The 14682-nt window shown below is 45.7% G+C and overlaps 2 protein-coding genes across 2 annotated transcripts; one reads left to right on the top strand and one right to left on the bottom strand.

Moving 5' to 3' along the window:
- Positions 1-28: 28 nt before the first annotated feature.
- LOC108410735 (transcription factor HES-4) lies at positions 29-3423 on the top strand. The gene is made up of 4 exons (XM_017681960.1): positions 29-1372; positions 2059-2154; positions 2295-2379; positions 3009-3423. The coding sequence occupies exons 1-4, from the start codon at positions 1337-1339 to the stop codon at positions 3302-3304; spliced, it is 513 nt and encodes a 170-aa protein (XP_017537449.1). The 5' UTR covers positions 29-1336; the 3' UTR covers positions 3305-3423.
- A 4031-nt stretch (positions 3424-7454) lies between these two features.
- LOC108410736 (growth hormone secretagogue receptor type 1-like) lies at positions 7455-11564 on the bottom strand. Its single transcript, XM_017681963.2, has 3 exons — positions 11292-11564; positions 9593-10049; positions 7455-8663 (listed from the first exon to the last, which is right to left on the bottom strand). The coding sequence occupies exons 1-3, from the start codon at positions 11562-11564 to the stop codon at positions 8377-8379; spliced, it is 1017 nt and encodes a 338-aa protein (XP_017537452.1). The 3' UTR covers positions 7455-8376.
- Positions 11565-14682: the final 3118 nt, after the last annotated feature.

Genomic DNA, 14682 nt, shown 5'->3' on the forward strand with positions numbered 1-14682 from the left:
TTGCATTTGAGTTTTATAAAGTTGAAACTGAGTTTTAGAAAGTTGAAACTGAGTTTTATAAAGTTCCACTTGAGTTTTATAAAGATGTTCTCCAGATTTATAAAGTTCCACTTGAGTTTTATAAAGCTGTTCTCCAGATTTATAAAGTTCCACTTGAGTTTTATAAAGCTGTTCTCCACATCTGTTGAAGTTCCACTTGAGTTTTATAAAGCTGTTCTCCACATCTGTTGAAGTTCCACTTGAGTTTTATAAAGCTGTTCTCCAGATTTATAAAGTTCCACTTGAGTTTTATAAAGCTGTTGTCCAGATCTGTTGAAGTTCCACGAGTTTTATAAAGCTGTTCTCCAGATCTGTTCAAGTTCCACTTGAGTTTTATAAAGCTGTTCTCCAGATCTGTTGAAGTTCCACTTGAGTTTTATAAAGCTGTTCTCCAGATCTGTTGAAGTTCCACTTGAGTTTTATAAAGCTGTTGTCCAGATTTATAAAGTTCCACTTGAGTTTTATAAAGCTGTTCTCCACATCTGTTGAAGTTCCACTTGAGTTTTATAAAGCTGTTCTCCAGATTTATAAAGTTCCACTTGAGTTTTATAAAGCTGTTCTCCAGATCTGTTGAAGTTCCACTTGAGTTTTATAAAGCTGTTGTCCAGATTTATAAAGTTCCACTTGAGTTTTATAAAGCTGTTGTCCAGATTTATAAAGTTCCACTTGAGTTTTATAAAGCTGTTCTCCAGATCTGTTGAAGTTCCACTTGAGTTTTATAAAGCTGTTCTCCAGATTTATAAAGTTCCACTTGAGTTTTATAAAGCTGTTCTCCAGATCTGTTGAAGTTCCACTTGAGTTTTATAAAGCTGTTGCCCAGATTTATAAAGTTCCACTTATGTTTTATAAAGCTGTTCTCCACATCTGTTGAAGTTCCACTTGAGTTTTATAAAGCTGTTCTCCAGATTTATAAAGTTCCACTTGAGTTTTATAAAGCTGTTCTCCAGATCTGTTGAAGTTGTCCTTGAGATGATTCAGCTCCTCACACACTTCAGCTGTCAGTCACCGATGATTGACAGGTGGAGCTTTGGGGGCTCTAATCCCTGAATGGAGTGGTTTCCTCGGTTGCTGCGACGCTGGTCTTATGAATAATGCACACACTCTTAGCGCTGACCCCACACACTGAGTGTTTTGTGTGGTATCATCACCGTGTCTCCTCTGAGGGAGCGTTAACCCCTGAGTGGCACCATTGTTCGGTGATTAACGCCACTCAGCCTCGTCTTTAAATGGCGTTCAGAAGGGCTGGAGAGACGGAGAGGAGCAGAACTCAGTCCACATACACGGACCTGAAAACGACATGAACATCAACTCGGAGAAGAAATCCCAGCGCAAGGTGAGTCTCTGAGCTCAGCCTCACTCTAATCAGGTCCACGCAGCTCCTGAACGCTCCGGCGGGACACGGCTGTGAACAGATGGAATAAAATCTCGTTGGATTAACGTTTTAACGTTTGTTTTTCCATCTGCTGTAAAGTTACCCTGCTGGAGATACGATGTTCTCCTACGGCAGCGGTGTTGTGTCATACAGCCAAGCAATGAAGAAGCTGAGATTATACTGTAATTTCACTGTTACTGTAATAACACAGACGTGTAGAACGACACCATTCGGCGCACGTCTCTGGTCACGTTACGCGCTGCTGTTGATTTTCTAAATCAAACAGATTGTAGTGCCCAATTTCTGTTTATCTGAGTTTAACATGGGAAGTAAAATAATCCATAAAATATCAAATGTATTTTTGCACAGGCCACATTTTATTTACCTTTTTTATTCAGTAAGAAACAATAATAGCTTAGTAAAGACGTGTTTTTTCCTTAGAACATGTGTTAAATTATTTACACCTAGAAAAACAACAAGAACATGGACTTGGACCAGGGCGCACAAACTTTTGCACGGATGATTTTTACCATGGTATAAGAATAATAATATCGATCCACTGCAGGTGGCATCAGTGGAGTTTGTTCACCACCTCTTCTTCTCTCTGTATGTTCTTTCTTTGTTGTTGTTGTTGTTGTTGTTGTTAGCTGTCTAAGCCGTTGCTGGAGCGACGGAGGCGAGCCCGGATCAACGCCTGTCTCGGGGAGCTCCGTACGCTCCTGCTTCAGTCACATGTCACACAGGTGAGAGCCAATCACAGAGCAGCGTTTCCTTCAGCAGGTACTTTATCAGCACTTCGGTGAAGTGATGAACCGGTTTATTGACTAAAACAGAATAGAGCTCTACTGTCCTCTACTGACCGCTCTGACTCTGATGTGTCCAGGGCTGCCGTCCCTCTAAACTGGAGAAGGCTGATATCCTGGAGCTGACCGTCCGGCACCTGCGCTCTCTACAGCACATGCACCCAGGTCAGGAAAAATTCCTGGACCATCGATGAGAAACGACTGACAGTGATTTAAACTCATTTAGACTTAATTTAGACTTAAGTGGCTTTAACTGTTTAGACTGGGTTTACTCATTAGAACTCTTTTAATCTGGTTTAATCACTTATTTATCCTGTTTCGGATGTGTTTAAAGCTTAGACTTTTAGACTGGTTATAGCTCATTTCAAAGGATTTAGACTGGTTTACACAAATTTAGACCTATTTAAACTAGTCTGCTGTAGTTTAGACTGGTTTAAACTAATTTGGACCCACTTAAACCTAATTAGACAGGTTTACATGTGTTTGAACTGATTCAGAGGTATTTAGACTGGTTTAAAGTCTTCTCCTGATTTAGACTTGTTCACATTAATTTACTTTTTTAAACTGGTTTAAACTGATTTAGACCAGTTTACACTGGTTTGCTTTAGTTTAGACTTGTTTAGACTGATTTGGACCAGTTTAGATGGATTTAGATGTATTTGAACGTGTTTAAACAGAACTAAACTGGTTTATATGTATTTTAACTGGTTTTGTCTGGTTTAAATTGGTGTTTTTGAGGCTCTTTAGATCTGCATGTTGAAACTGACCGGTTTCTGACCTGTTTGTGTGTCCAGGTGAAGGTGGTGTGTTCAGTGTGGGGTACAGGGTGTGTGTGTGTGAAGTGAGATGTTTCCTCAGTGCTGACCTGCACACCCCCCACAGGCCGGACGCAGGGGGGACACTGCTGCGGGACGGCAGAGTGAAGGCCACCGTACTGACCACTGACGCAACTGGAACTCAGAAACACATGCCGAGCCTGCGGGACTCACCATCACAACACCAGCACCTCTCTGCACTGGACAAACCACTTACTGAGGGTAAAACGCCCAGCAGCTCCAGCTCACTGACCGCTGTGTGGAGGCCGTGGTGACGACCCATCCAGACACTGTGTTCAGCGATCTTCCTGCATTATGTAGCTCTTGTGATGCACTTAAAATGATGTAAATACAAATGAGACACATAATAAACAATAAATAATACTTCAACGTTCTCACTCTTTAAACGTCCATTACAGTCGCCTGGTCTTCAGAAACCTCTACTGGGCACTCCTGGTCATCAGGGTTCTCCTGTGTTTATATCTACACACAACTAGTTGCAGCTGCATGAACCCAAATTTCTATGCAAATCAGAAAATTCCAAAAAATTTCAGTTTCAGAAAAGATAACCGGTTAAGGTGTAAACAGAGCGGTTCTGAGCGGTTCGGTGTGAAACGCTCTGTTCTAGATAAACTTACCGAGTCAGAACCGTTCACTGTGGTGGCGATAGGAACCAGACGTCCCCCTCTCAAAGATACATGCAGGGTGCTGTGAGGCAAAATAGTTCCCATGGAAAACTTCCTTTACAAAAAAAAGTGCACTTAAAGCTAAAGCTAATTTTATTAAGTAAACTTGAGTATATTTCCCAAGTATACTTTACGTAGTAAGTGTACTAGTAGTTTACTTTTAAGTTTACCATTTCAGTACTTTATGTGAAATTTACCATTTCAGTACTTTATGTGAAGTTTACCATTTCAGTACTTTATGTGAAATTTACCATTTCAGTACTTTATGTGAAGTTTACCATTTCAGTACTTTATGTGAAGTTTACCATTTCAGTACTTTATGTGAAATTTACCATTTCAGTACTTTATGTGAAGTTTACCATTTCAGTACTTTATGTGAAGTTTACCATTTCAGTACTTTATGTGAAATTTACCACAAGTAACCTTATAAATACAACCACTGGCCTGACTGCACGTTGTTGGACTGCGTGAGGAAACCCACACGGACACGGGGAGAACATCCAAACTCCACACAGAAAGGACTCGCCCGGCCGGGGAATCGAACCCAGACAGCCTGCCCGCTCTGAGGTCACAGTGCTACCCAGTGTGCCACCATGCCACCCTGTTACTTTACACACTGTTACTTTATGTTGACTTTCTCAAGTACATTTCCAGTAAAAGATTAAGTACAAACTGAATATACTTCAACGTTCCTGTAGACTTCAGAAAGTATAAGCTAAGTCTAGTCTTTATCTGATCAGTACATAAAAGTATAGCGGAAGCTTAATTCCTTTTAGTTTAAAAGACGTTTACTAATAAGACATAAATAAACGTATGATTTCAGGTTTTCCAGTTTTCCCATCATCAACATTCCCTACAAAACTCAAGACACGTGTCAGAGGAGAGTGAATAAAATAAAATAAAAGTTAAACCATTGGGTTTTTAATGTATTCAGCAGAGAAAAGGACCTCCGTAAGGTTCTGCTGCTGGTGGGACCTGCAGTGTGAGGAACCAGGGTGTACAATCTAACAGCAGAGGGCGCCGTGGAGAGTCTCCACTCCCAAATTCATTAGTTTACTCAAATCACATCAGCAGGTCTGCTGAACTTCACCATATTTTACTCTCTCGAAAATAAAGGTTCCTAAGTGGTTCTCAGCTTGGAGACGGTTCTAGGAAAAAACCTTTCAATGGTGCAGAGTCTTCAGGTTAAGTGGCGGTTCTTTAAGTCCTTTCAAACCCACGATTATTATCCGGCATCTCTGTAGACTGCAGTCCGAGCTGACTGAGATATTCTTAGATCCTCCAAATGTGTAATAAAGGTTTGGACTATTTAGGGGGTTCAAAACTTTACACATACATCATTTACATGAATGGTTCTTTAAAGAACCACAGGGTGTAGATCTCGCTCCAAAGAACCATCTTCCAACCTCTTCTTATCCACTACGATTAAACAGGCCATGTCTGTTACTGCGCCTTCAACTCTGGTATATGCAAATGAGCTCTGTTCTGACTGGCCGCGCTGAATTGCGCCCCACTCCTTATGACCTCAGCCTTAGTGGGCGTGGCTAAACTGCTGAGGGCTGATTTGGTGGATAAAAGCATTTTCAGTGTTTCTACACTACAGTGAACTTTTATTTCAAGAAGATTTATTCCTGAAGATCTTCCTCCCTGAGAAGCATCCATAGAACCATGATCTGCCACACCTGTTCCAGATTACTCACTTCTTCAGAAGTTCCTGATTGGCTGGATCAGAATCACTGGTGTTAGGTAGGAAGGGAGGCAGCTTTCAACCAAACTCTCCAAGAAACTAGATCTCCAGGAGGAGGGCTGGTGACCAAGTGCTGAGTGGCTTATAGAACCGCAGGGGAACTTCTTAGAACATCTGGCTTCAAAACGTCCCCATAATCCAGTCTGTGAGATGTAATCAGAGAGGTTCTGATGGTTTGGACTGAAACGGTTCAGGCGTCTTTACAGTGGTGGTGATGGGAACCAGGCGTCGCCATGACTACAACACAGATATAGGCACTTTATTTACCATCCAGAACCACCAGAGAACCTACACAAGTCTTCTGAGCTTATATGGAATGTTGATGATGGAAAACAGTGGAAAATCTGGAATAATGAGTTTTCTTTGGGGACTATTTTGCCGCACAGCGCCCTGCATGTCTCCCTCCACCATGAATGGAGTTGAAGTTCTCTAAACTCTCATAAAACAGCGTCTCAGTCATCAGGCAGTGAATTCAGAACCAGCTCATGTAGGAACTTTCTGTAGGAGCTTTTAGAGGGACGTCTGGTTCCTATCACCACCACTGTGAGGAGCTTTTAGAGGGGAACGTCTGGTTCCCATCACCACCACTGTGAGGAGCTTTTAGAGGGGGACGTCTGGTTCCCATCATCACCACTGTGAGGAGCTTTTAGAGGGGGACGTCTGGTTCCCATCACCACCACTGTGAGGAGCTTTTAGAGGGGGACGTCTGGTTCCCATCACCACCACTGTGAGGAGCTTTTAGAGGGGGACGTCTGGTTCCCATCACCACCACTGTGTGAGTCTGTAACTTTCTCTGTATGACTGTTTACTCTTTTACATATGCAAAGTTTTGGGGTTGTCAGTGGAATTTTTGGGGATGCAAGTACAGAAAAGATTTAGGTGACTATTGACTTCCAGTGTTTGCAGCATTAGCCTCACAGCTCCAGCTCTAAACTAATAAGGCACGATTTGGACAGCAGACCTGTCTCGGCTGATCGGCTGCACCTGGGGAAAGTGGAACATTGTGTACATTAGATTGTTTGCCGAACCGTTCCTTTAAATCTGATTATGGTCAGATACTTCCAGCTGTTACAGCTGCGCACCAGAAAAGCCAAACGCAGCTTTTTCTAAAACAAGCTCTCAGGTTAGAGCAAGATCCTTTCAGACACGGCTCTCAGCCTGAAGTATCTAGAACCCCGAATAAACTCCCCGTGTTGGTCGGTTCTGCTGTGAAACCTGATTCAGGGCTCTGAACGTATCTGGAGCGATACAGTAATAACAGTCAGCGGCGCTCGGCCCAATATCCCAAACCCGCAGTGATGGCCTTTATTCAATTAACCCTACAGACCTCAATAATCGTAACCACGGCAACCAAACGACACCCAGCAGCTTGCACCAGCACTCCTGAAGAAACCCACATGGCAAAAACAGACAAATGTGTTTACAAATACAGTAAATACAAATTTACAAAAACAATAAATAAACAGTTAAAAAAGAACAAAGGAAATCTCAATCAGCAAAGTCAACACACACACACACACACACACACACACACTTATACACACACACACACACTTATACACACACACACACACACACTTATACACACACACACACACACACACACTTATACACACACACACACACACACTTATACACACACACACACACACACACTTATACACACACACACACACACACACACTTATATACACACACACACACACTTATACACACACACACACACACACTTATATACACACACACACACTTATACACACACACACACTTATACACACACACACACACACACACTTATACACACATACACACTCACTGTCTCAGCAGGCAGTCACTATGTGACTGACTCTCTCTGTCTCACACACGCACACACTAATGGGCGTCCTGGGGACTCAGTTCCTGGAGCCCTTTGTGCAGAAGCCAAACTTTTCCCAGAATCCACTCAGACTGTGACATACACACACACCCACTCAGACTGCGACATACACACACCCACTCAGACTGCGACATACACACACCCACTCAGACTGGTCAGAAGCGCGTGCTGGAGTCACTGGGGCGGGCTCTGTGACGCAGCTCCGCAGTGGGCCCAGGCTAAACAGGGAGCTGTCCCAGGCCAGGAGTGTTTTGCTGGGCTGGTGTAGAAGCTGTGGGCCCTGTGGTGCAGCTCTGACTTTCTGCCCAGGTTAGAAGAGTTTGCAGGGCTGGACAGGGGAGCTGTGAACCCTGTGATGCAGCTCCACAGTGGGGCCCATGTTATTAGTGCACTAGGCAGAGAGAGGTGTGTCCTGTGTCTCAGCTCCATGATGAAATGCTGGTCAAACGTGTGCACGGGAAAGAATAAGCCCTGCGGTGCAGCTCCACTGTGGGGCCCAGAGTAGAAAGAAGTATATTCCAAAGGGGGAGCTGTTGGCCCTGTGATGCAGCTCCGCAATAGGACCCATGTCAATTAGTAATCAACAGGGAGGTGTGATCCCTGTGGTGCAGCTCCTCAGTGGGGCCCATGTAAGAAGTATTTGCTGAGCTGGAAAGGCAAATGAAGGCCTAGAGTAGTAAGTGTGAGCCCTGCAGTTTAACTCCTCAGTGAGGCCCAGGTTAGAAATGGAAATTGAAGCTATAGTCCCTGTGGTGCAGTTTAGGCCTAGGTTAGAAGTCTGTGCTGAACTGGAGAGGCAGCTGTGGTCCCGGTGGTGCAGGTTAGGCCTAGGTTAGAAGTCTGTGCTGAACTGGAGAGGCAGCTGTGGTCCCTGTGGTGCAGGTTAGGCCTAGGTTAGAAGTCTGTGCTGAACTGGAGAGGCAGCTGTGGTCCCTGTGGTGCAGCTCTGCTCAAGTCAGAAGTGTTTGCTGAGAAGGACTGCAGAAGGACCTGTGAGCCATGTGAGCCCCATGATGCAGCTCCACGGTCAGGCTCAGGTTAAAAGTGTGTGCTGGAAAGGGAGGGGTGAGACCTGTGGCGCAGCTCCGCAGTGGGGCCTGGTGGGAGATGTAGCATGCTGCGGACGTTGGCACGGTAGCGTGCGGACAGGACGTTGTAGAGCAGCGGGTTGATGGCAGCGCTGAGGTAGAAGAGGACGAAGGAGACGAGGTTGAAGTACTGACTGATATAATACAGAGCAGCGCTGGGGTCAGGGGTCAGCGAGAACAGCGTCCGGCCCACATGGAACGGCAACCAGCATAGAACAAACACCAGCACTATCACCACTGCAGAGAGAGAGAGAGAGAGAGAGAGAGAGAGAGAGAGAGGTAGAGTCGGTGAACTCGTGAGTCAGTTAACCTCAAGTCTGACTTGAGCTGCGAGTCGACTAAGTTCTGAGTTAAGAGACAGTTAAGTGCAAGTCCAAGTCGAGTCGGGAGTCAGACACAAGTATGATTCAGTTAAGCACGAGTTCAAGTCGATTACAAGTCAGTCAAGTGTGAGTACAGTCATGAGTCAGTCATGAGTCAGTTAACTGTGACTCAGAGTTCAGTTGTGAGCCAGTTAAGCACAAATGTAAACTGAGTAAAAGTCACTTAAGTGCGAGTCCGAGTCGAGCCGTGAGTGAGCCGAGAGTGAATTTGAGTTAAGCACAAGTTGAGTCGCTACTAAGTTGTGAGTCTGAGTCAAGTTGCAAGTCAGTCAAGTCTGAGCTGAGTTAGCCAGTAAAGTGCGAGTGCAAATTGAGTCACAAGCCAGTGAAGTGTGAGTTTGAGTTGAGTCACAAGTTAGGAAACTGCGAGTCTCTGAGTCAGGAATAAGTTAAGAATCTGAGGCAGTCATAGTTCAAGTGTTAAGTACGAGTCCGAGTTGAAGTGAAGTCAGGAGTGAGTTAAATCTAAGTCTGGGTTAAGTCATGAGACGGATAAGTGCAAGTCTGAGTCAAGAGTCAGTTAAGTGTGAGTTCGCGTCAAGTTGTGAGCCAGTTCAGTACGAGTCCAAGTCAAGTCACGAGTCAGTTTTGAGTGTGATTTCGAGTCGAGTCGCAAATCAGTTAATTGCGAGTCCGAGTCGAGTCACTGGTCAGCTAAAGGCGAGTCCGAGTCGAGGCTCCAGTCAGATCAGTATGCTGAGTCTGGTAAAGCATCATTAACTCCAGCGAGGCTTTAATCAGAGCAGAGAGAGCGAGGGTCCTAAGTGGCCCCCCTGAGCTCACCCATCATCCGGAGGGTCTGGCGGTGGGTGTGGTCCCGGTGTGCGTGTGCGCGCTGGCGCAGCGTGCGGGCGATCAGGCCGTACAGCAGGGAGAGGAGGGTGAGGGGGATGATGAAGTACAGGTTACACAGCCACAGCATGGCAGTCATCAGGCCCGAGGCCTGGGCGAACTGCGTGATGCGGCACTCGGGGTCTCCGCCCTCAACGCTCTCCACCCCCACCAGCACCAGCACGGGGGCGGAGCTCAGCAGGGCCACGACCCACAGCGCGGCAATCAGCGCTCGTACACGCCCCCGCGTCACGAGGAGGCGGGCCCTGAGAGGAAAGCAGACGGCCAGGTAACGCTCCGCCCCCAACGCCGTCATGTGAAGGATGGAGGAAAACGTGCAGCATTCGCTCACAAACTGCGACAGTTTGCACACCGCATCGCCTAGCAACCACGGCCGGAACCACCACAGCTACAGAACGAGCACAAACACCGTTAAAAAGGCCTGGACCACCTGACCGGCCACCTCCCTGCTTCTCCTCTCACTGTCCACTCTATCAGCTCCACTGACCACATAGTCTCACCCTGCAGTTCTACAGTTACAGACTGTAGTCCATCTGTTTCTCTGATACTCTGTTACCCTGTTCTTCAGTGGTCAGGACCCCCATGGACCCTCACAGAGTAGGTACTGTTTGGGTAGTGGGTCATTCTCAGCACTGCAGTAACACTGACGTGGTGGTGGTGTGTTAGTGTGTGTTGTGCTGGTGCGAGTGGATCAGACACAGCAGTGCTGCTGGAGTTTTTAAACACAGTGTCCACTCACTGTCCACTCTATTAGACACTCCTACCCTGTCGGTCCACCTTGTAGATGTAAAGTCAGAGGCGACAGCTCATCTGCTGCTGCACAGTTTGTGTTGGTCATCCTCTAGTCCTTCATCAGTGCCCGCAGGACGGTTGGTGGACTATTCCCAGTGCAGCAGCGACACTGAAGTATTTTAAAACGCCAGCAGCACTGAACTACAAAGTACTCTTACACGGTGAGTGGACAATGAGTGCGGAAACAAGGAGGTGGACTTAATAAAGTGGCTGGTCAGTAAACACACAGGTGAGTTGTTAACATAATAATAAACAGGTAAACAGGTGAGGTGTTAGTGTAGAGTTAGAGTAATAAACAGGTAAACAGGTGAGGTGTTAGTGTAGAGTTAGAGTAATAAACAGGTAAACAGGTGAGGTGTTAGTGTAGAGTTAGAGTAATAAACAGGTAAACAGGTGAGGTGTTAGTGTAGAGTTAGAGTAATAAACAGGTAAACAGGTGAGGTGTTAGTGTAGAGTTAGAGTAATAAACAGGTAAACAGGTGAGGTGTTAGTGTAGAGTTAGAGTAATAAACAGGTAAACAGGTGAGGTGTTAGTGTAGAGTTAGAGTAATAAACAGGTAAACAGGTGAGGTGTTAGTGTAGAGTTAGAGTAATAAACAGGTAAACAGGTGAGGTGTTAGTGTAGAGTTAGAGTAATAAACAGGTAAACAGGTGAGGTGTTAGTGTAGAGTTAGAGTAATAAACAGGTAAACAGGTGAGGTGTTAGTGTAGAGTTAGAGTAATAAACAGGTAAACAGGTGAGGTGTTAGTGTAGAGTTAGAGTAATAAACAGGTAAACAGGTGAGGTGTTAGTGTAGAGTTAGAGTAATAAACAGGTAAACAGGTGAGGTGTGAGTACCTTGTAGAGGTCGAGGGGCATCAGGACCAGCATCAGAATATCGGACACTGCCATGCTACTCAGGTACAGGTAGGTGGTGCTTCTCATCTGTGGGCGGAGCCAAACTACCAGGATGGTGAGAATATTACCCAGCAGCCCCAGCAGCAGCAGCGGCACACACAGCGTTGTGACGATGATCAGTTCAGAGCGGCTGAAGAGATACTGATCCACAGCAGACGCGTTCCCATCGTCCACACACCAACCAGAACCGGAACCGTTACCAGAACCTTCCATCACACGCTCATACGGACTCATACGGACTCATACACACTCATACGGACTCATACGGACTCATACACACTCATACGGACTCATACACACTCATACACACTCATATGGACTCATACGGACTCATACACACTCATATGGACTCATACGGACTCATACACGCTCATACGGACTCATACGGACTCATACACGCTCATACGGACTCATACGGACTCATACGGACTCATACACACTCATATGGACTCATACGGACTCATACACGCTCATACGGACTCATACGGACTCATACGGACTCATACACGCTCATACGGACTCATACGGACTCATACGGACTCATACGGACTCATACACACTCATACACACTCATATGGACTCATACGGATTCATACACAGTCATACACACTCATATGGACTCATACGGACTCATACACACTCATACACACTCAGCTGATTGTGACGAGAGAGAGAGAGAGAGAGAGAGAGAGAGAGAGAGAGAGAGAGAGACACTAATAGGAAAGACAGGGAAAGAAAAAGAAAGAGAGAAGAAGAAAACAAGAAAAAGAGGAGAAAGAAAGCAAAAGAATGAGAAAGGAGAAGAGAGAAGAAAGAGAGTGTGAAAAGGGGCAGAGGAGGAACAGAGGGAACAGAACGAGAGAAAAGAAGAAAGAGAACAGAAAAAAGGGAGAGCAATAGAGGAGTTCCTCCCATCGGTCAGTCGCGTCCTCGATGAATAAATGAAGTATGTCCAGACAAACGTGACGATGCTAGGGTCAGAGTTAGCTCCAACCACTGCTGTCATTAATAAATCATTAATAAATCATTAATAAATCCAACAGCGCACGTCCAGAAAGTCCAGAGTGTGAAGGAGCCTCATGTTCATGCAGATCTCTTCTGTCCTCCCTCTCTCTCTCTCTCTAACAGCTTCAGGCTCATCCTCCCTCTCTCCTTCTGTCTCTCTGACTGAATTGACTTTATTGAATGAACTGTAAGAACAACTGCTACCAAAACAATGAAATAAGTGTGTGTGTGTGTGTGTGTGTGTGTGTGTGTGTGTGTGTGTGTGAGTGTGTAGTGTGTATGTTTGTGTGTGTAGTGTGTGTGTGTACATATCCAGACAGGTGTACTGTATGGTATAATTAAGCAATTAACATCCTAACAGCTGTGTGTCTGTGTCACAATGAGCAGGTCCAGGTGACCTCGATTTTGGGCCAAGACGATCCAGAGGAGAAGATCTGAGTGACTCGGAGAGCTCCCTGTGGAAGACAGCTCACCTGAACCCGCCGCTCTAGCCTCTAGTCTCTTTTCCCATTTCCACATTTTTCCTGCCGGAAGTTCTCGTTGCAGGCGACGCAGCTTTCACTAAAGCAGTAACAACAGCACCGGTGACGAGTTGAGCGTGAACAGCTCGCTGGAGTGTCCGAGAGTCTTTGAACAGCCTCGTCTCAGTTTCAGTGGTTTGCCAGCTGATGATGAAAACGAGTTTGTGAAGTTAACGAAGGGATAAAGTTTGTCATACGGAGTAAAAGACGCGCCGCTGACTGACGTTACACTGAATGCAGTTTGTGGTGTAAAGTCGCTGCTTCAGCCGCTTTCAGTGGAACGGTTTTCATTTCCTCCCTCCAAGCTGTCGGTGTCTGAGCGAGCGAGAGCTCAGCGGGGAGCAGGTGCTCTTCACTGGAACCGGTGGTTCCATCTTAAATGGTGCCTGTGCTGCCAGAATATTACTGCTGCACCATTTAAGGTGGAACGGGAAAATTCAACAAACAAGAAGTGACTTCAGCCTCGCGACTGTTTAGTGTTTGACAGTTTCTTGTTGCAGAATAAACGCATCATGAAACCAGCTGAGTGTTTATAAATGCAGATATAAGGTCTAGAGTGGCGCTGCGGACCCTGAGGACCCGGCGCGCCCCCCTGCTGATGTTTCAACATCTCCAGCTAATAGGGTTTATCTAGCACTTTGGTTGTACAGTCGCAGCCAAACGTTTTGAGAATGGGACACACAAAGTTTGCTGCCTGAGTTTTTGTAGAACCTTTTGTCAGATGTGTATGTGGTCTAATGAAGTACATTTATAAGCGTTCCACACGTGTTTTTATTAACGTTTTATCGACAAATACATCTAGTTTAAGCAAAGACTTAATATTTACAGTGTTGACCCTTCTTCTTTAAGACTTCTGCAGGTCGCCTCGGCATGCTGGATATCAGCTTCTGGGCAAAATCTAGAATGATGGTAACCCATTCTTGCCTAATTAGTGCTTGGAGTTGATCACAGTTTCTGGGTTTTTGTTTGTCCACCCTCTTTTTGAGGATTGACCACAGGTTCTCAATGGGATTGAGATCTGGGGAGTTTCCTGGCCATGGACCCAAAATTTCAATGTTTTGCTCACAAAGCCACTTGGTTATCACTCTCGCCTTGTGCCATGGTGCTCCATCACGCTGGATAAAGCATTGTTCATCTCCAAATTTCTCCTGGATCATTGGGAGAAGCTGCTCTTGAAGGATGTTTTGATACCATTCCTTATTCATGGCGGTGTTCTTGGGCAAAATTTTGAGAGAACCCACTCCCCTGGATGAGAAGCAACCCCACACATGAATGGTCTCAGGATGCCTCACTGTTGGCATGACACAGGACTCACAGCACTCACCTTTTCTTCTCTGGACAATCATTTTTCCAGATGTCCCAAACAGTCTGAAGGGGCTTCATCAGAGAAAATAACTTTACCCCAGTCCTCTGCAGTCCAATCCCTATACTTCCTGCAGAATGTCAGTCTGTCCTTGATGTTTTTCTTGGAGAGAAGTGGCTTCTTTGCTGCCCTTCTTGACACCAAGCCATCCTCCAAAAGCCTTCGTCTCACTGTGTGTTCAGATGCACTCACACCTGCCCTCTGCCATTCCTGAGGAAGCTCTGCACTGGTGGTGACCCGATCTCATAGCTGGTGACCCGATCTCATAGCTGGTGACCCGATCTCATAGCTGCGTCCTCTTTAGGAGATGGTTCTGACGCTTGTTTGACTGTCTTGGGCGCCCTGAAGCCTTCTTCACTGCAGTGGAACCGCTCACCTTGAAGTTCTTGATGATTTGATAAATGGTTGATTGGGGCGCTATCTTACAAGCAGCAATGTCCTT

Source organism: Pygocentrus nattereri, chromosome 9 (assembly GCF_015220715.1).
Source record: "Pygocentrus nattereri isolate fPygNat1 chromosome 9, fPygNat1.pri, whole genome shotgun sequence".
NCBI classification, from domain to species: domain Eukaryota; kingdom Metazoa; phylum Chordata; class Actinopteri; order Characiformes; family Serrasalmidae; genus Pygocentrus; species Pygocentrus nattereri.

Coding starts and splice junctions, on each gene's coding strand:
- LOC108410736 (XM_017681963.2), bottom strand. CDS start 11,564: ATGGAAGGTTCTGGTAACGGTTCCGGTTCTGGTTGGTGTGTGGACGAT. Junction 10,050..11,291: donor TGCCCCTCGACCTCTACAAG/GTACTCACACCT, acceptor CTCGTTCTGTAG/CTGTGGTGGTTCCGGCCGTG. Junction 8,664..9,592: donor CCAGACCCTCCGGATGATGG/GTGAGCTCAGGG, acceptor CTCTCTCTGCAG/TGGTGATAGTGCTGGTGTTT.
- LOC108410735 (XM_017681960.1), top strand. CDS start 1,337: ATGAACATCAACTCGGAGAAGAAATCCCAGCGCAAG. Junction 2,155..2,294: donor TTCAGTCACATGTCACACAG/GTGAGAGCCAAT, acceptor TGATGTGTCCAG/GGCTGCCGTCCCTCTAAACT. Junction 2,380..3,008: donor TCTACAGCACATGCACCCAG/GTCAGGAAAAAT, acceptor TTGTGTGTCCAG/GTGAAGGTGGTGTGTTCAGT.